We start from the raw sequence: 21149 nt of genomic DNA on the forward strand, positions 1-21149 counted from the left end.
TTCTCCACCGTGTTGAATGGAACCATCTCCTGAACTAGATACTGCGTTACTGCGGTTGTAAGGCATTTATGCCCGTTACTTTCACGGCTGTATTTTACAGATTTCGCAAAGGCTTCAGCTACTCCTAACTGTCGGTCGGTACCGGTCTCAGCTGTTCTTTTTGATGTTGCTCCACGACCTGATGCTTGAGGGGGCAGCTGCGCTTCAATAGCTGGATGACAGTTAGCGAGATGACACCTCAAATTAGATGTATTGCCGCGTGTCACAGGAACCTTTTTGCCGCAAATTTTGCATATCGGCTCATCTAAATTGGCTGGCTCGCCCTTTTCATTGGGTTGAAAGCCGAAATGTTCCCAAACTGGCAACGTGTAATTGGGTTTTGGGACGAGAGCGCCTGCCATCGTTTCAGCCGGCCTATTCAAAACAAACGAAGCACCATAAACGGCTTGCGAGAAAATGACCGACTCGTAACCATATTGTATCATTAATTTATTTAATATTGAATGCACAGTGACAAATTGAAAAAAACAAGAAGGCCTCAGCCTCATAAAAAAAAAAAAAAACTGCAAACACTGCGGTTGCCGCGGTTTCTGCGGTGGCTATCTTTCATCTGCGGTTTGCTTGTCAATAGCGCGGTATTACAATATTGCGGTTATCGCGACAGCCCTAGGTGGCATTACCACCGCAGTGGCAAACATCTGCCACCATCACAGCCCTAGTGAAATGTTTATATTTCTTGTTTTATACAGCTTAAAGACCCTGGATCCCAAAAAACAACAATGTTTCAAAATGTCTAGAGGGCATTGAAAAAATAACATCATGTTCATTTTATATTTACAGTGTTGTCTCCATTCAATCTGAAGGAACATCCAATGGGGTCACTTTTTTGTTCACTTTTCTCAGCTTTTAACAAGTTACCAAAACTAATTAATTTTTACTTATGTTTCAGAGTTTGTTGAAGAAAAAGAGGAGGAGAATGAAGAATCAAGTGAAATTGAGATGAAAAATCATTTCAAAACTGGAGGAAAACCATCACACTGTGACAAAAGATTCAGTCATCCATCACTCCTAAAAAGACATGAAAAGATCCACACTGGAGAGAAACATTATAAGTGTTCACACTGTGACAAGAGATTCAGTGTGTTAGGAAATCTGAAAACACATGAAAGTATCCACAATGGAGAAAACCCTTATAAGTGTTCAAACTGTGACAAGAGATTCAGGACAAAATCAAGTCTGAAAAGACATGAGAGGATCCACACTGGAGAGAAACATTATAAATGTTCACACTGTGACAAGAGATTCAGTAATTCATCGAGTCTGAAAACACATGAAATGATCCACGATGGAAAAAAAATTCAGTGTTCAAACTGTGACAAGAGATTCAGTAATTCATCAAGTCTGAAAACACACGAGAGGAGTCACACTGGAGAGAAACCTTATAAGTGTTCACACTGTGACAAGAGATTCAGTGTGTCAGCAAATCTGAAAAGACATGAAAGGATCCACACTGGAGAGAAACCTTATAAGTGTTCACACTGTGACAAGAGATTCAGTGATTCATCATGTCTGAAAATACATGAAATGATCCACGATGGAAAAAAAATTCAGTGTTCAAACTGTGAAAAGAGATTTAGTAATTCATCAAATCTGAAAACACACAAGATGATTCACACTGGAGAGAAACTTTATAAGTGTTCACACTGTGACAAGAGATTCAGTGTGTTAGGAAATCTGAAAATACATGAAAGGGTCCACACTGGAGAGAAACCTTATAAGTGTTCACACTGTGACAAGAGATTCAGTGTGTTAGGAAATCTGAAAACACATGAAAGTATCCACAATGGAGAAAAACCTTATAAGTGTTCACTCTGTGACAATAGATTCAAGAAAAAATCAAGTCTGAAAAGACATGAGAGGATCCACACTGGAGAGAAACCTTACAAGTGTTCACACTGTGACAAGAGATTCACTCAGTCAACAAATCTGAAAACACATGAGAGGATTCACACTGAAGAGAAACTTTACAAGTGTTCACACTGTGAGAAGAGATTCAGTGTGTTAGGAAATCTGAAAACACATGAAAGTATCCACAATGGAGAAAAACCTTATACGTGTTCACTCTGTGACAATAGATTCAGGAAAAAATCAAGTCTGAAAAGACATGAGAGGAACCACACTGGAGAGAAACCTTACAAGTGTTCATACTGTGACAAGAGATTCACTCAGTCAACAAATCTGAAAACACATGAGAGGATCCACACTGGAGAGAAACCATATAAGTGTTCACACTGTAAAAAGAGATTTAGTGATTCATCAAGTCTGAAAAGACATGAGAGGATTCACACTGGAGAGAAACCTCATACGTATTCACACTTTCATAAGAGATAAAAATTTTTATATCACGATATGAGAAATTGTATATCACCATAATGATATAATGATAGTTATTTTTTTCTTTTAATAAGGTCTATCAAGGTTTTTAATGATATTAAGATTTAATACCATCGAATTTTCATAATCCTTGTAACCAGTGTCAATATCAAACTACTACAAGAAAATAATAATAATAATAATAATAAAAAAAAACTCAAGCTCACTGGAGATACATAAACAGTCAAGTCACCTTTATTTATATAGCGCTTTAAACAAAAAAAGATTGTGTTAAAGCAACTGAACATCATTAAATAGGAAAACAGTGTGTCAATAATACAAAATGACAGTTAAGGCAGTTTCCTGTGGTCTTGTCCCGTCGGTCGTCTGAGACAAGGTCTTTACAGGGGGTCTGTATCTGGGGCTCTAGTTGTCCTGGTCTCCACTGTCTTTCAGGGATGTAGAGGTCCTTTCTAGGTGCTGATCCAGCATCTGGTCTGGATACGTACTGGATCTGGGTGACTGCAGTGACCCTCTGATCTGGACACAGACTGGATCTGGTGGCCACGGTGACCTCGGAACAAGAGAGAAACAGACAAATATTAGCGTAGATGCCATTCTTCTAATGATGTAGCAAGTACATAGGGTGTTATGGGAAGTGTTCCTGGTTCCAGTTTACCTAATTAATGCAGCCTAAAAAAAATATTTTATGTAATGTCAGAAATGAAAGAGCTCATCCAGTGATTCTTTGCATTGCAGACCTACTTCCCACTTGCCTCCACCTACATTGCCTGCCATTCTTCTCCACTGGAATGGAGGGCTTTAGCCCCTTTTTGTTTAAGATAGGTCACTATCCTATCCCAGCGCACCACACTTTGGAGCTTCCTGGGAAAGGAAAATCAGGTCCATAAAGATAGCTTTATAAACCACCCTAAATGCCCAGTCTGTCACTGAGGAGACGGTTAACACAGTCCTGATTGGAAACCAAACCCAAACCCAAACCCTCAGGTTACATCTCTTCTGATATAGCCAACCCAGACCCAGTCATCACCAATTTTCTGATGGGGTGACTAGATCGTGCTCTGCCACAAGTACTTTACCATGATTCAGTTGTACTCAGTCCTCTGTGCTGTGGGGCCTGTCAAGACCTTGCTGACTGATTCTGGTCACAGTTCATCAAGAATTACTAACCTGTATTGAACACCTGAGAAAAATGGCAAACGGACACCAACCAAATTCAACCAAATAAGTTATTACTCATTGTGGACCCCCAAATACCCAGAGCGCTATGGCCAATTGGACGAGTCATCAAGGTGTTCCCGGGAGTTGATGGGCAAATAGGCCTGCTAGTCGTCTGATAACTTTCCCCGCTGTACCAGATGATGGAAACAAAGGGTGGCCCAAGTGACTGCAAATTTATGAGACAAATTTGGCGGCTGCTGTTGAAAAGGACTGTATGAACCAGTCCAGTAGAGGTCGCTAATGGACTGCTTTAATATGACTTCAAAAGACTAACGCATTAGAGGACATTTACAGTAGTTTGAGTAAAGTGATGGTTAGTGAGAGTTCAGTGTTGCTAATTCTTGTGGTTTTGGTGGATTTGTGCGTGCAACAAACAGTGAGTACATAAATGTTAATATGATATGTATATTTACTGAGAAAAAAAGTAGTTTGTAATATTCACATTATATACTGTTTTTATGTTACTGTTCTGTTATTCTGTTAAATGAAAGGATGAACACATTACTTTTTATTTACTGTCAGTTTGATATTTGATGCCATTATTGTACCCAATATTGCATCTTGAATTGATCGTTTTTGTTGCTTACTGTCATTGTTTATATTTAATGCAATGTGTGACACAGTTTATGGCCTAAACATATAGCTTTCAGACAGTTTCATACTTTAAAGCAAATTGCTGTTTATGTATAAATACAATTATCCATTATAGACCAAGTTTAATAACTATATAACTGTACTGTATTTAATGCTGGATGATTGATGTAACTGGAATAAGAATAATTATCGTATAGATTAATACATCTATCCACCTTTTGCAATAAAGAAACTGTTGAAATTAATGCCTCATGCATTCTAGCCGCTGCACCACAGTGATCATCACTTAAACTGGCAAAACACTGCATCCTTCAATACAGTATGAATGTCATTCTCAAAGCTTTGGATTTAATAACTTCAGATTCCACCAGGGGACAACCTTCTTCATTTCCCTGCCCTTTGTTGTGGGAATTGCTTCCTCTGCTGCTCTAACTATAGCCAAAGTTAACTTATTATTGCATGTATCTATATCCTTTGTAATGTTGAAGTTAATTAGATAAATGTTTCATTAAATTTTACCCAATCTGCTTGTCTGGTTTCAAAAGTTTACCATCAAATCTGAGGAAGCACACTGAGGTGGCAAAGTTTCTCCTCTATTCACATGTGCATCTTTTTCTGTATACCCTTTTCATTTGTCCCCCATAACTGTTGTGAGATGTATATTTGTACCAAAATATGCACATAATTGCATAAAAAAAAAAAGTATAATTCATTACAAGTCTTTATTGCAGATTCACTCGGAAAAGCAGTGTCTTGTCACCGTCTTAAGACAGAATAATGTAACTAAAATCACCATCATGGATACACACAGCTTTCATTTATCAATACTAAATATGAATTATTTTTAGTGTTACTTACATAAAATATTTACTGAATAATAATAATTAATAAACAACACAGATAATAAAACCAGAACCAGAAAAGGCTGTTGTATAAAATATAACTTTATTTTAAAAGCAACAGTGTAGAACAAAATAAAAAATAAATCTCATCTCTTGAAAATGTTATAGCTTCCGGAATAAGACGGGTTTGTTGAAAGCTTCTGCTTTCCTTCTTGAAAGAGTATTCAAACTACAGGTGAAACATTAATTAGAAGACAACTGAACATTATATTAAACCCATAAAAAACTGATATTTATATTATGAAGCAAAATGATACACAAAAATAAAACTTTGTTGCAGTGTTCTTTGGGGAGGAACTTTATCTTTGAGTTGATCTGAATCTCTCAGTTGAATCTGCTTGTTTTGAACATGAAGATGAACTTTACACTGAAAACTTTATAAAATGTTTCTTTGTCAAGTTACTTGTAATGACAGATTTTTCCAGATTATATTTTATTGCTTGTTGCATCATTGTGTCACATTTGATGAGAACATAGCATCAGATCTGAAAGAGCTGGATCTGAAGATGATCTACTTGCTGTGATTGTTTTTTGTATGTCTGTGTATGAATGATGAATGTTTGAAACACTTCCCACATTCAGTGCAGTGATACGGTTTCTCTGCAGTGTGGTTCCTCTCATGTGATTTCAGAGCTGATGACACGCTGAATCTCTTGTCACAATGTGAACACTTGTAAGGTTTTTCTCCAGTGTGAATCCTCCAGTGCTTTTTTAAATACTTAGCTGTAGTAAAAGTAACTCTTTTGAAACTCTTCCCGCACTGATCACAAGTTAACGGTTTCCCTCCAGCATGAACTTCTAGACTATATTTGCTCTTCAAACTCTTTCCACAATGTGTGCAGCATTCTTTTCTTAATTTATTTTTCTTTGGTTTGAGAGCAACTCAGAGGTATTTCTCCAGTTTTGATATGGTTTATCTCCTCAACTGCACTGAATTCTTCAGTCTCCTCATTTTCTTCAATCGATTCTGAAATAAAATTAAAAAGTTATTTTAGTAACTTGTTAAAAAAAATATATAAAATTCAGAGAACTGTGAAAGGACATAAAAATGAACCATGATATAATAGTGGAAATATGGCCTAAAATCAAAAACTTAATGCAGTGTTCTGCAAGTTACTTCCAAACTGTAATACATTATAGATTATTTGTTACTGTCATTTAAAGATAGTAATTCCTTACATTACAATTTTACTGTCTCAGAATTGTAATGCATTACATGACTTCTGTATTTCACCAAAATAACTACAGAAGTAGAACTTATTCTTAAATGTCAAAATGTACTGCAGAGTATTTTACATCCAGTAGAGGCTGTAGCATAATGACTGTGGGCTATCCAGGCTACTAACAATATATAGCTTATAATTGGCAAAGTGAAGGCTCAAGACAATGCAAGAAAGGATGACAGCCAGAAAACGATACAAGTCTGTTAAAAGAAAGGTAGACGTAAAGTGATTATCTGACAATATCTGTGAATTGCTTGGGTCTATTCATATCAGACACAACAGGACTACAAGTAAACTCTGATGCCATATGCAAATGTTAAATTACATGATGTGCATACATCCATCTCACGAAAGGACAGTGTTATACCATCTTCACCCATTAGCTGCTTTTCCACTGGTCAGTGCGATCCAGGCAGAGCTAATAGCCTCGGACCTCGAGCACGGAGGCTAAAATGAACCCGCGTCATGCCATTATCCTCGCGACACTCCTGTAAAACCATCCCTAAACACAGCTTCACTGGACTACTTCACACAACAAAGTTCCACCAGCGAGAGAGATTGGAAAAAGAAATAAATAAAAAATATATCAGAGTTGGACACCACATGCAGCTATTGACTGACCACGAACAGGAAATATAACTTATCTGCTGCATTTTTGATTATTTTATGTGTTGCCTTTTTTTTTCTTTGAACAATTAAATGTTCAGCTAAAAGTGTGCTGTAACGCAAATGCAAAAAGTAATACGTTACTGAAATGCATTACTTTTGTAATGCGTTACTCCAAACACTGCTCGTTTATGATTATTGAATGATTATTTTCATTTGTATTTATTTATTTTACATGAATTTATTTTATTTTTTGCCCTCATAGTTCATTAAAAGATTACTACTTTAGATATGCTCAACTATTACAGTTTTCTTCCATTGCTAAACGACAGTGAGGACAAATGGAGTCACATGTGCAAAACTCTAACTACAGTCTCCAAAGCAGCAGTTCATGTGGACCAAACTCTAGTTTGTTTTTCATTGCTTCAACACAGTTTTCAAAACTCTACACACTTATCCCATGACTTTAACCACAGCCTGCACAACACTGTGGATTTAGAGCACTTTGTTCAAATGCTAACACACTGCTGTCAAAATTGTGAACCACACATTCAAAACAGAATAGATTTCAGCCTTGTGCCTTTTAAACACTGCTGATTGCAATTTCAGGATTAGGCCCTTAATTATCTGTTCGAATTACAGTATTTACTTTTAGTTTCTACCTTTTTTTTTCTCATTACTGTAATTGCTGTAAAATTACTACAGAAAATTGAAGCAAACTGCTAATTTTCATTTACCTTAAAGAATTTTTATGTTCTAAAAATGTAAATAAATCATGTGAAAGAATGTCACGCTTTTCTTTGAAGAAAATATGACTTTGTATGAAGTCACTGAAATTTTTGAAAAGTGAGTATTTTCTGTATTGTGTTTGATGCTAGTGTTTTTCCTCTCGGTGTGTTCTGAGTGACGGTGTGTGTTATCTCGGCGAGGGTCGTGTGTAGTGTTTTTCCTCTCTGTGTGTTCTGAGTGACGGTGTGTGTTATCTCGGCGAGGGTCGTGTGTAGTGTTTTTCCTCTCGGTGTGTTCTGAGTGACGGTGTGTGTTATCTCGGCGAGGGTCGTGTGTAGTGTTTTTCCTCTCGGTGTGTTCCGAGTGACGGTGTGTGTTATCTCAGTGAGGGTTGTGTGTGTGGTGTTTCTCCTCTTGGTGTGGTCCAAGTGACGGTTTGTTATCTCGACGAGGGTCGTGTGTGTTGTTTTTCCTCTCGGTGTGTTCAGAGTGACGGTGTGTGTTATCTCGGCGAGGGTCGTGTGTGGCGTTTCTCCTCTCGGTGTGTTCTGAGTGACGATGTGTGTTATCTAAGTGAGGGTCGTGTGTGGCGTTTCTCCTCTCGGTGTGTTCTGAGTGACGGTGTGTGTTATCTCGGCGAGGGTTGTGTGTGGTGTTGCTTCTCTCGGTGTGTTCCGAGTGACTGTGTGTGTTATCTCAGTGAGGGTTGTGTGTGGTGTTTCCTCTCGGTGTGTTCTGAGTGACGGTGTGTGTTATCTCGGCGAGGGTTGTGTGTGGTGTTGCTTCTCTCGGTGTGGTCCGAGTGACGGTTTGTTATCTCGGCGAGGGTTGTGTGTAGTGTTTCTCCTCTCGGTGTGTTCTGAGTGACAGTGTGTGTTATCTCAGTGAGGGTTGTGTGTGGTGTTTCTCCTCTCGGTGTGTTCCGAGTGACAGTGTGTGTTATCTCAGTGAGGGTTGTGTGTGGTGTTTCTTCTCTTGGTGTGGTCCGAGTGACGGTTTGTTATCTCGGCGAGGGTTGTGTGTAGTGTTTCTCCTCTCGGTGTGTTCTGAGTGACAGTGTGTGTTATCTCAGTGAGGGTTGTGTGTGGTGTTTCTCCTCTCGGTGTGTTCCGAGTGACAGTGTGTGTTATCTCAGTGAGGGTTGTGTGTGGTGTTTCTCCTCTTGGTGTGGTCCGAGTGACGGTTTGTTATCTCGGCGAGGGTCGTGTGTGTTGTTTTTCCTCTCGGTGTGTTCAGAGTGACGGTGTGTGTTATCTCGGCGAGGGTCGTGTGTGGCGTTTCTCCTCTCTGTGTGTTCTGAGTGACGGTGTGTGTTATCTCGGTGAGGGTCGTGTGTGTGGTGTTTCTCCTCCCGGTGTGTTCTGAGTGACGGTGTGTGTTATCTCAGTGAGGGTCGTGTGTGTGGTGTTTCTCCTCCCGGTGTGTTCTGAGTGACGGTGTGTGTTATCTCGGTGAGGGTTGTGTGTGGTGTTTCTCCTCTCGGTGTGTTCTGAATGACGGTGTGTGTTATCTCAGCGAGGGTTGTGTGTGGTGTTTCTCCTCTCGGTGTGTTCTGAGTGACAGTGTGTGTTATCTCAGTGAGGGTCGTGTGTGGCGTTTCTCCTCTCGGTGTGTTCTGAGTGACGGCGTGTGTTATCTCAGTGAGGGTCGTGTGTGTGGTGTTTCTCCTCCCGGTGTGTTCTGAGTGACGGTGTGTGTTATCTCAGCGAGGGTTGTGTGTGTGGTGTTTCTCCTCTCGGTGTGTTCTGAGTGACGGTGTGTGTTATCTCGGTGAGGGTTGTGTGTGGTGTTTCTCCTCTCGGTGTGTTCTGAGTGACGGTGTGTGTTATCTCAGCGAGGGTCGTGTGTGGTGTTTCTCCTCTCGGTGTGTTCTGAGTGACGGCGTGTGTTATCTCAGCGAGGGTCGTGTGTGGTGTTTCTCCTCTCGGTGTGTTCTGAGTGACGGCGTGTGTTATCTCAGTGAGGGTCGTGTGTGGCGTTTCTCCTCTCGGTGTGTTCTGAGTGACGGTGTGTGTTATCTCAGCGAGGGTTGTGTGTGTGGTGTTTCTCCTCTCGGTGTGTTCTGAGTGACGGTGTGTGTTATCTCAGCGAGGGTCGTGTGTGGTGTTTCTCCTCTCGGTGTGTTCTGAGTGACGGTGTGTGTTATCTCAGTGAGGGTCGTGAGTGGTGTTTCTCCTCTCTGTGTTTTCTGAGTGACGGTGTGTGTTATCTCAGCGAGGGTCGTTAGTGGTGTTTCTCCTCTCTGTGTGTTCTGAGTGACGGCGTGTGTTATCTCAGCGAGGGTCGTGTGTGGTGTTTCTCCTCTCGGTTGGTTCTGAGTGACGGTGTGTGTTATCTCAGTGAGGGTCGTGTGTGTGGTGTTTCTCCTCTCGGTGTGTTCTGAGTGACGGTGTGTGTTATCTCAGCGAGGGTTGTGTGTGTGGTGTTTCTCCTCTCGGTGTGTTCTGAGTGACGTGTGTGTTATCTCAGCGAGGGTTGTGTGTGTGGTGTTTCTCTTCTCGGTGTGTTCTGAGTGACGGTGTGTGTTATCTCGGTGAGGGTTGTGTGTGGTGTTTCTCCTCTCGGTGTGTTCTGAGTGACGGTGTGTGTTATCTCAGCGAGGGTCGTGTGTGGTGTTTCTCCTCTCGGTGTGTTCTGAGTGACGGTGTGTGTTATCTCAGCGAGGGTCGTGTGTGGTGTTTCTCCTCTCTGTGTGTTCTGAGTGACGGTGTGTGTTATCTCAGCGAGGGTCGTGTGTGGTGTTTCTCCTCTCGGTGTGTTCTGAGTGACGGTGTGTGTTATCTCGGCGAGGGTCGTGTGTGGTGTTTCTCCTCTCGGTGTGTTCTGAGTGACGGTGTGTGTTATCTCAGCGAGGGTCGTGTGTGGTGTTTCTCCTCTCGGTGTGTTCTGAGTGACGGTGTGTGTTATCTCAGCGAGGGTCGTGTGTGGTGTTTCTCCTCTCGGTGTGTTCTGAGTGACGGTGTGTGTTATCTCAATGAGGGTCGTTAGTGGTGTTTCTCCTCTCGGTGTGTTCTGAGTGCGATGTGTGTTATCTCAGTGAGGATCGTGTGGTGTTTCTCCTCTCGGTGTGTTCTGAGTGACGGTGTGTGTTATCTCAGTGAGGGTCGTGAGTGGTGTTTCTCCTCTCTGTGTTTTCTGAGTGACGGTGTGTGTTATCTCAGCGAGGGACGTGTGTGTTGTTTCTCCTCTCGGTGTGTTCTGAGTGACGGTGTGTGTTATCTCAGCGAGGGTCGTGTGTGGTGTTTCTCCTCTCGGTGTGTTCTGAGTGACGGTGTGTGTTATCTCAATGAGGGTCGTTAGTGGTGTTTCTCCTCTCGGTGTGTTCTGAGTGACGGTGTGTGTTATCTCGGCGAGGGTCGTGTGTGGTGTTTCTCCTCTCGGTGTGTTCTGAGTGACGGTGTGTGTTATCTCAGTGAGGGTCGTGTGTGGTGTTTCTCCTCTCGGTGTGTTCTGAGTGACGGTGTGTGTTATCTCGGCGAGGGACGTGTGTGTTGTTTCTCCTCTCGGTGTGTTCTGAGTGACGGTGTGTGTTATCTCAGCGAGGGTCGTGTGTGGTGTTTCTCCTCTCGGTGTGTTCTGAGTGACGGTGTGTGTTATCTCAATGAGGGTCGTTAGTGGTGTTTCTCCTCTCGGTGTGTTCTGAGTGCGATGTGTGTTATCTCAGTGAGGATCGTGTGGTGTTTCTCCTCTCGGTGTGTTCTGAGTGACGGTGTGTGTTATCTCAGTGAGGGTCGTGAGTGGTGTTTCTCCTCTCTGTGTTTTCTGAGTGACGGTGTGTGTTATCTCAGCGAGGGTCGTTAGTGGTGTTTCTCCTCTCGGTGTGTTCTGAGTGACGGTGTGTGTTATCTCAGCGAGGGTTGAGTGTGGCATTTCTCCTCTTGGTGTGTTCTGAGTGACGGTGTGTGTTATCTCAGCGAGGGTCGTGTGTGGTGTTTCTCCTCTCGGTGTGTTCTGAGTGACGGTGTGTGTTATCTCGGCGTGGTGTGGTGTTTCTCCTCTCGGTGTGTTCTGAATGACGGTGTGTGTTATCTCGGTGAAGTTCGTGTGTGGTGTTTCCTCTCGGTGTATTTTGAGTGACGGTGTGTGTTATCTCAGTGAGGGTCGTGTGTGGTGTTTCCTCTCGGTGTGTTCTGAGTGACGGTGTGTGTTATCTCAGCGAGGGTCGTGTGTGGTGTTTCTCCTCTCAGTGTGTTCTGAGTGACGATGTGTGTTATCTCGGTGAGGGTCGTGTGTGGTGTTTCCTCTCGGTGTGTTCTGAGTGACGGTGTGACGGTGTTTCTTGAGTATCTTCAGTGTGTTTGATTCTGCAGGGTTCTGGATCCCTCATCTTCTCTCCTTGCTCTTTAATTATCTCAGTCTTTACAGATTTCAGCCCTTCCTGATGATTTGATGCTAGTCTTCTCTTGTAAACTGATAGATATTCAAGCATGTATTGCTGAATTACTGTGTGTGAAGCTTCACCGAACATAAATTACTGTTTGGAAGAAGCAGATTTACCAAAATCAACAATAATTAGTTACTGAGTATTTATTTCTTAATAATTTACATATTTAAAGATGACATCATGAAAATCAGATTTTAAGTCAGGTTTTAAGTGCTATAATCTGGTCCCTGGTGCATCTACCAACCAAGGAAACGTGAAAAAGATTAACCCAGTAACATTGTTTTTGTGAGCCTTTTTCTGTAGTAAAGAAATTATTAAAATCATGCGCGTAATTTGCAGGGGGGTTACGGGGGTCATGACCCCCCCAAAAATCAGATCCAACTAATATAACCCCCTCAATATCATAACATCATTCAGATTAAAATAATATGAAATATTCAGAATGAATAATTTTGTTCGTTTTCTTTATTAATTTCATTTGCCAGCAAGAAAGATAGTATCATATTTTAAATAATCTGTAATGTACCCCCCCCCCACTTAGTCAGAGTAGTGGGGCTAGCTAGTTAAGCTAGTTGGTTCAAGGTATTTCATCTGAAAGTGAGAACGTAGAAGACATTTTTTTCTCCCCGTTCACAAAGTCAGGGGCAACCAGACTCAGACTATGTACCGCAAGTAACAGGAAGAGAAATAGGGAGGAGAGGCAGAGCTGTCTGGTGTCCACACTGAGCTTTCTGAACTGGTTTCTAGTGTTTAGCTCTGGATGAATCATGAGGATCAAACAGTGAACAAAAAACACCAATTCTGCTTCTTCACTGAGATCTCAGACATTAATGCTGAATGTGTCACTGTTAGATGAAAAACACAAGACAGGATGAACACATTGCTATTGAGCACATACACAGAAACTGTAAAGCATGGACCCTTTCATTAAAAAGACATATTTCTGCTATTGTAGACTCATTTTGTATGTAAGCTATAGACAAGCACAAACTGGGTGCTTAATGCAAATGTAATTGTCCACATTTACAAAATCAGCTGATTATGTTCGTCCATCTATGTAAATGTGTCTTTATGTATAGAGACAAAAGATTGAGGTTAATCACTGTCGTCACGTCAGTTTGATTGTGTATCTTTGTAAAGACACTGATGAATGACCAGAAAACAATCTTGAGCTTTAAGTTTTATTTCTCATCAAACACAAAACAGCTTTAATCAAATAGTGTTGAATCAAAATGAATTCCAGGTTTAATCAGTTTTAATCCCTTTTTTGTATAGTACTTACACTTTTACATAATCCATCTGTATAGTATGTTCATAGTACACCCATCTGTATATCATGCTGATAGTATTTTAAAATCTGTAAATTACGTCTATAGTACTGCCTTATTTGTATATTTATGGTACATTTGTAACATATTGTACACAGACACTGTATATCCTGTACTTACTGCTTATTGCACTTCTGGTTAGATGCTTACTGCATTTCATTGCCCTGGACCTTACATGTGCAATGACAATAAAGTTTAATCCAATCTAGTCTACAAAGCCGATTCCAAACACTGTGACACTGTGCAAATTGTGAATAAAAACAGAATGCAATGATGTGGACGTTTCAAATTTCAATATTTTATTCAGAATACAACATAGATGACATATCAAATGTTTAAACTGAGAAAATGTAACATTTAAAGGGAAAAATAAGTTACATTTCATGGCATCAACACATCTCAAAAAAGTTTTATAACAGTCTGCAAACGTCTGGGGACTGAGGAGACAAGTTGCTCAAGTTTAGGAATAGGAATATTGTCCCATTCTTGTCTAATACAGGCTTCTAGTTGCTCAACTGTCTTAGGTCTTTTATTTCGATCTTCCTCTTTATGATGCTCCCAATGTTTTCTATGGGTGAAAGATCTGGACTACAGGCTGGCCATTTCAGTACCCGGATCCTTCTTCTATGCAGCCATGATGTTGTAATTGATGCAGTATGTGGTCTGGCATTGTCATGTTGGAAAATGCGAGGTCTCCCCTGAAAGAGACGACGTCTGGATGGGAGCATATGTTGTTTTAGAACTTGGATATACCTTTCAGCATTGATGGTGCCTTTCCAGATGTGTAAGCTGACCATGCCACATGCACTCATACAACCCCATACCACCAGAGATGCAGGCTTCTGAACTGAGCGCTGATAACAACTTGGGTAGTCCCTGTCCTCTTTAGTCCAGATGACATGGCATCCCAGTTTTCCAAAAAGAGCTTCAGATTTTGATTCGTCTGACTACAGAACAGTTTTCCACTTTGCCACAATGCCACAATGAACCTTGGCCCAGAGAAAACGCCTGCGGTTGTGGATCATGTTTAGATATGGCTTATTTTTTGACCTATAGAGTTTTAGCCGGCAACTAAGAATGGCACGGTGGATTGTGTTCACCAACAATGTTTTCTGGAAGTATTCCTGAGCCCATGTTGTGATTTCAATTAAAGTAGCATTCCTGTATGTGATGCAGTGCTGTCTAAGGGCCCGAAGATCACGGTTATCCAGTGTGGTTTTCTGGCCTTGAGTCTTACACACAGAGATTGTTCCAGATTCTCTGAATCTTTGGATGATATTATGAATTGTAGATGATGATAACTTTAAACTCTTTGCAATTTTTCTCTGAAAAACTCCTTTCTGATATTACTCCACTATTTTTCACCGCTGCATTGGGGGAATTGGTTATCCTCTGCTCTTCTTGACTTCTGAGAGACACTGCCACTCTGAGAGGCTCTTCTTATACCCAATCATGATGCCAATTGACCTAATAAGTTGCATATTGGTCCTCCAGCCGTTCCTTATATGTACATTTAACTTTTCCGGCCGCTTATTACTACCTGTCCCAACTTTTTTGGAATGTGTAGCTCTCATGAAATCCAAAATGAGCCAATATTTGGCATGACATTTCAAAATGTCTCACTTTCAACATCTGATATGTTATCTATATTCTATTGTGAATATAGAAATATAAATTTATGAGATTTGTTAATTATTCCATTCCTTTTTTACTCACAATTTCTACAATGTCCCAACTTTTTGGAATCAGGTTTGTAATTCCTGTGTTATCGTTCACAGATGACACATATGGTGTTCAGCTAATAAAGATTGTCAGCGCATTTGATCTGTGAACAAATGCACACCGTTTTGTGAATTTCTTTGTTCAAGACCTTGAACAGAATCAACTCAAAAGAGCGATTCATTCGTGAATGGGGCATCGTTCATGACCCAGATAAAAGAGCACACTTGGAATAAATGACATTTGATGAGGATTAGTTGAGGAGACAACATCAGATCTGAAAGTGCTTTATTTGAAAATGATCTATTTACTGTGAATGTTTTTTGTATGAGCGTGTAGAGAAGATGATTGATTGAAACACTTCCCACATTCAATACAGACATAAGGTTTCTCTCCAGTGTGGATCCTCTCGTGCAGTTTTAAACCGTATGCTGTAGTAAAAGTCTTGTCACACACAAAGCACATGTACTCTCTCACACCAGTATGTATTTTCTGATGCTCTTTCAAATGATGTAGACGTGAAAAGCTCTTTCCACACAAATGACATGAATGTGGTTTCTCCTTTGTATGAACTCTTAGGTGATCCTCCAGGTGTGAAGCTGTCATAAATGTTTTGCCGCAGTGATCACATGTGTGTGGTTTCTCTTTAGTGTGGATCATCATGTGTAGCTTAAGGTGTGATGATTGTGTGAAACCTTTGCCACACTCATCACATGTGTGTGGTTTCTCTCCAGTGTGGATCATCATGTGTAGCTTAAGGTGTGATGATTGTGTGAAACTTTTGCCGCACTGATCACAAGTGAATGGTTTCTCTCCGGTGTGAACTCTCATGTGAACATCAAGACTGATTTTATGTGCGAATCTCTTCCCGCACTGATCACAAGTGAATGGTTTCTCTCCGGTGTGGACTCTCATGTGAACATCAAGACTGATTTTATGTGCGAATCTCTTCCCGCACTGATCACAAGTGAATGGTTTCTCTCCCGTGTGAACTCTCATGTGAACATCAAGACTCGTTTTCCTTGACAAACTCTTTCCACACTGAGTGCAGGTGAATGATTTCTTGGCTCTGCTTTTCTTTAAATCTTTCTGTTTAGTTTGAGAGCAACTCAAAGGTTTTTCTCTACTTTTGACATGATTTTTCTCCCCAACTTCACTCAATTTTTCAATCTCCTCATTTTCTTCATTTAAATCTGAAATAAAAGAAAAAATAGTTTATTCTGAGTCGTAAAAACAGAGAAATGTGAACGGAGATAAAAATGAACCCTGATGTAAACATCTTTTTGAAGCATTTTCAATAATTATATGTCTCTGAAACTTCAACTATTTGTAAGTATTATTGGCACAAATCCCATGTTTCTACAGTGAGAACTATTAAATAGGTTTTATCAATAACAAAATTACCTAACATACATTAAATTTGTTTAAAAAAAAGTACTACTATTATATGATGCTTCCTCTAGATTACTCAACAGCTCTAAAGATTTTTCCTGTTACAACAAATCTAATACAGTTTGAAGCTTCATAACACTCAGACTCATTAATGAAGAATGAAGAATAAACACCAACCTGTTTGTTCTTGAGTATCTTCAGTGTGTTTGATTCTTGCGGGTTCTGGATCGCTCATCTTCTCTGTGTCCTCTTTAATAAACTCAGTCTTTACAGATTTCAGCTCTTCCTGATGATCTGATGCTTGTCTTCACTTGTAAACTGATGAATATATCGCAGCATTTATTACTGAATTACTGTGGGAGGAGTTTCACTGATGATGTGTGGCAGTGGGCGGAGCTTCACTGCCAGTGAATATGTGGGAGGAGGAGCTTATCTGCCAAAATCAAAAATACATCACTGGGTTTGTTTTTATAGTTGTAGACAACAGAAAATAAATAATGTAATGTAAATTGAAGTATAAAGACACAATTTGAAAGCATAAACTCAGATATAAATGTACAGGTGAACTGCACAGTTTGGAGAGAAGTATTTAATTTCCTTAGCTTTCCGGAGCTTGGTAGATGAATAACTACTGTATTTGTATTATTATACAGATAAATACATATTACAATTAATGTTACATTAATATATTTGTTGTTTATAAATATAAATAATATATAGGTATAATAAATTATCCTGTCATACATAATGTATGGCATTCAAAAAAGTTTTAAACGTGTGAAATAATTTAAAACAAATGGAACAAATAATTACATCTTATCCCTACAGAATTGTCAAAAGCATGATAACTGTCAGAATGACTGATTACGGCGTGCCAACTTAAGAGTTTTTAGCATGAAATAAAATAATGAAATGTAAAATGTGTTCTGTTGCAAGTTGCCTGACTTGATCTCATGTTTCCTCACTGTTTATTGTTGAGCTGTTGAATTGTTCTGTTAAAATAATCAGTTTCAAGCCTTTGATACTTTTTTTTTAGCTTTCAGGAGATCTGAAGACATCAGCATAATAAATGAGGTGAAAACAGGAACTATTGACAAGAAATAAAGAGTCATTTCAGCAGCTCTGTTAACATTGATGAGTCTCAGACCATCAACACTCATTCAACAACACATTCAGATCATCAGCGGATCATCTCTCTTTATTCTGAGTGTTTGCTGATAGAAACTATAAGAGTCTGGATATATGATATAATTTCTCACAATATGTATAAAACATAAATAATCTAAAAAACTAACGCTGAAGTAAATAACTGCCCAAAAGCACAATAATATGCATGTCTAATCAAAATAAATACATTCTAATAACTACATTCAGTTGCAATGAAGTAATTCCATCGTTAACTTTTTACAGTTGTGTACACAAACAATGACCATAAAACATCTTAAAATAAAGAGCACCACAAAGCAATGTTTAAATGATTTCTATGTCACATTTGATTAATATTTCGCTATAATAACATTTATGTATGAATGGATCACGTGGCTCATTATAGGCTCACTGTAATTTTAGCAGTCTCTGTTTCAGTATATTTTAACAAAATAATGGATTTGATCTGCCAAAGATGTCAAAAGTGTAGAAATAAAATGGCAGCAGCAACACGTAAGATTGATTCCCCTCACAGATCATTTTTTTAACTTGACATTCATCAACAGTTCTCACTACAAACATAGTAACAATCGCATAAAAGCTCATAAAACCAGAATTCATTCTGAATGAATTCATCATGTTTTCCTACTAGTATTGTTTCCTATAGCACTGTAAAAATGAGAAATACCGTGAGCTGCTCCTCTCCTCAGAAGACGCAGCTGTTGGTTATAGGGGATTATCACGCTTCAAGGTTACATCTGTGTCCTCATAAACCAAACGGCTTAAAAAAACATACTACATGGTGTTTTTTGAAATTCAAAAAAGGCCAAAACAATTTCTGTGATTGGTAGGTTTAGGGGTAGTGTAGGGGGGTAGATTATACAGTTTGTACATTAGAAAAATCATAACGCCTATGGAAAGTCCCCGTAAACCACATATCCAAGTGAGTGTGTGTGTGCATGCGAGTTGAATGATGAGACAGAAGTGGTACTGCGTGTCGAGCTCATCCGCCTTTGGAAAGCTTGGAATGTGAAGTATACCCGGGCAGGGCCTTAAAGCAGCCTCCTTAACGCACACCTAAAAATGTGGATTTTTATTTCAAATTTGACGAATATTCGAAAATCTTTTTTTTTTTGACAGCCCTAACGTTACTAGGCATGTCCAGATACTGTTTTTTATGATAAAGTTATGTAAAATAACTGCTCAGTGCTGCTGCAACAAACAACTATGCTAATGCTAACTTAATTCTATATAAACTACAGTATATAACCGCATAGGCCTATTAGTTACTAGCCTAAACTGGACGGAGACAAGAAGCGCCCTGTAACTCACTGACCTGTCTGCGTTCACAATTCACACGGTTCAGATGGGAGGGAGAATGGCTGACTACACAGTTTATGGGAATAAATTGTGTATTTCCCTCACAATTGTCACCAAAAAAACTAACTAAACTGTCTGTCTGGTCTCTCTGCGAGTTGCTTTGCGAGATCATGCAGTGCAATTTTTTTCCTTACTGCTGCGCGAGTCTGCGTGAGAATATGGGGGTGTGGCGTGAGAGCGTGAGAATTGGGTCAATTGCGTGTCTCACGCTGAATGCGTGAGAGTTGGCAGCTATGTTATTGTATGCTAGTTAGTCAGAGTAGTGGGGCTAGCTGTTGGTTCAAGGTGTTTCATCTGAAAGTGAGAACGTAGAAGACATTTTTTTCTCCCCGTTCACAAAGTCAGGGGCAACCAGACTCAGACTATGTACCACAAGTAACAGGAAGAGAAATAGGGAGGAGAGGCAGAGCTGTCTGGTGTCCACACTGAGCTTTCTGAACTGGTTTCTAGTGTTTAGCTCTGGATGAATCATGAGGATCAAACAGTGAACAAAAAACACCAATTCTGCTTCTTCACTGAGACCTCAGACATTAATGCTGAATGTGTCACTGTTAGATGAAAAACACAAGACAGGATGAACACATTGCTATTGAGCACATACACCGAAACTAAAGCATCCTTTCATTAAAAAGACATATTTCTGCTATTGTAGACTCATTTTGTATGTAAGCTATAGACAAGCACAAACTGGGTGCTTAATGCAAATGTAATTGTCCACATTTACAAAATCAGCTGATTATGTTCGTCCATCTATGTAAATGTGTCTTTATGTATAGAGACAAAAGATTGAGGTTAATCACTGTCGTCACTTCAGTTTGATTGTGTATCTTTGTAAAGACACTGATGAATGACCAGAAAACAATCTTGAGCTTTTAGTTTTATTTCTCATCAAACACAAAACAGCTTTAATCAAATAGTGTTGAATCAAAATGAATTCCAGGTTTAATCAGTTTTAATCCCTTTTTTGTATAGTACATACACTTTTACATAATCCATCTGTATAGTATGTTCATAGTACACCCATCTGTATATCATGCTGATAGTATTTTAAAATCTGTAAATTACTACCATTGTACTGCCTTATTTGTATATTTATGGTACATTTGTAACATATTGTACACAGACACTGTATATCCTGTACTTACTGCTTATTGCACTTCTGGTTAGATGCTTACTGCATTTCATTGCCCTGGACCTTACATGTGCAATGACAACAAAGTTTAATCCAATCTAATCTACAAAGCCGATTCCAAAAAAAGTTGGGACACTGTGCAAATTGTGAATAAAAACAGAATGCAATCATGTGGACGTTTCAAATTTCAATATTTTATTCAGAATACAACATAGATGACATATCAAATGTTTAAACTGAGAAAATATATATTCCAAGATGGCGCCGCACATGGCTGCTTCAGTGCTTGGCTCTCCAGTGTTTGTACTGTTTTTGTTCGTTTTTCCTGTATTTTGTTTAACAAACACGATCAGTTTCACCAGGGATGAACTGCTGAACATTCAGCAGAACACACCACATGATATTTTTCAGGATTTCTATTATACAGACGTTTTACTGAACATTGTTATCGGAGGAGCAGCGGCGCTGATCAAGCGCTTCAGGAAGCGCAGACGGGGAAAGCGAGCGGGAGCGCTCGTCAGACTCGGGAAGCGCGGATTTCGAACGCCGTTGCCTAGCATCCATCTCGCAAATCTCCGCTCTCTACCCAACAAAACGGACGAACTCCTTCTGCTCTCTCGGACAAATAAGGATTTCTCTCACTCTGCTGCTCTGTGTTTCACGGAAACCTGGCTGAATGACGCCATACAGGACAGCGCACTCCATCTGCCGTGCTTTCAGCTGTTCAGAGCGGACCGCGAAGCAGAATCAACGGGGAAATCGCGCAGTGTCGGGACATGCTTTTACATCAATGAACGGTGGTGTACAGATGTAACTGTGTTAAAGAAGATGTGCTGTCCTGATCTAGAAATGCAGTTTGTCAACTGCAAGCCGTTCTATTCGCCGCGGGAGTTTCACTCGTTCATTCTGGTTAGTGTTTACATTCCTCCACAAGCGCAAGTAAGTCTGGCTTTACAGAAACTCGCTGATCAGATCACAGACACAGAACAACAACACCCG

At 39.9% G+C, this 21149-nt stretch overlaps 3 protein-coding genes across 3 annotated transcripts in view; 2 read left to right on the forward strand and 1 right to left on the reverse strand.

The window, feature by feature from the left end:
• The window catches only part of LOC132159410 (zinc finger protein 501-like), a 531393-nt gene that overhangs the window by 26993 nt on the left and 483251 nt on the right, over positions 1-21149 (forward strand). The window lies entirely within an intron of this gene.
• On the forward strand, positions 816-2404 carry LOC132160904 (zinc finger protein 271-like). The gene has a single exon (XM_059570682.1). It carries the CDS (start codon positions 1000-1002, stop codon positions 2389-2391), a length of 1392 nt encoding a protein of 463 aa, XP_059426665.1. The 5' UTR covers positions 816-999; the 3' UTR covers positions 2392-2404.
• LOC132096495 (gastrula zinc finger protein XlCGF7.1-like) lies at positions 5503-16320 on the reverse strand. The gene is made up of 2 exons (XM_059501925.1): positions 15462-16320; positions 5503-5851 (listed from the first exon to the last, which is right to left on the reverse strand). Exons 1-2 carry the CDS (start codon positions 16097-16099, stop codon positions 5623-5625), a joined length of 867 nt encoding a protein of 288 aa, XP_059357908.1. The 5' UTR covers positions 16100-16320; the 3' UTR covers positions 5503-5622.

Source organism: Carassius carassius, chromosome 1 (assembly GCF_963082965.1).
Source record: "Carassius carassius chromosome 1, fCarCar2.1, whole genome shotgun sequence".
Taxonomy (NCBI): Eukaryota; Metazoa; Chordata; class Actinopteri; order Cypriniformes; family Cyprinidae; genus Carassius; species Carassius carassius.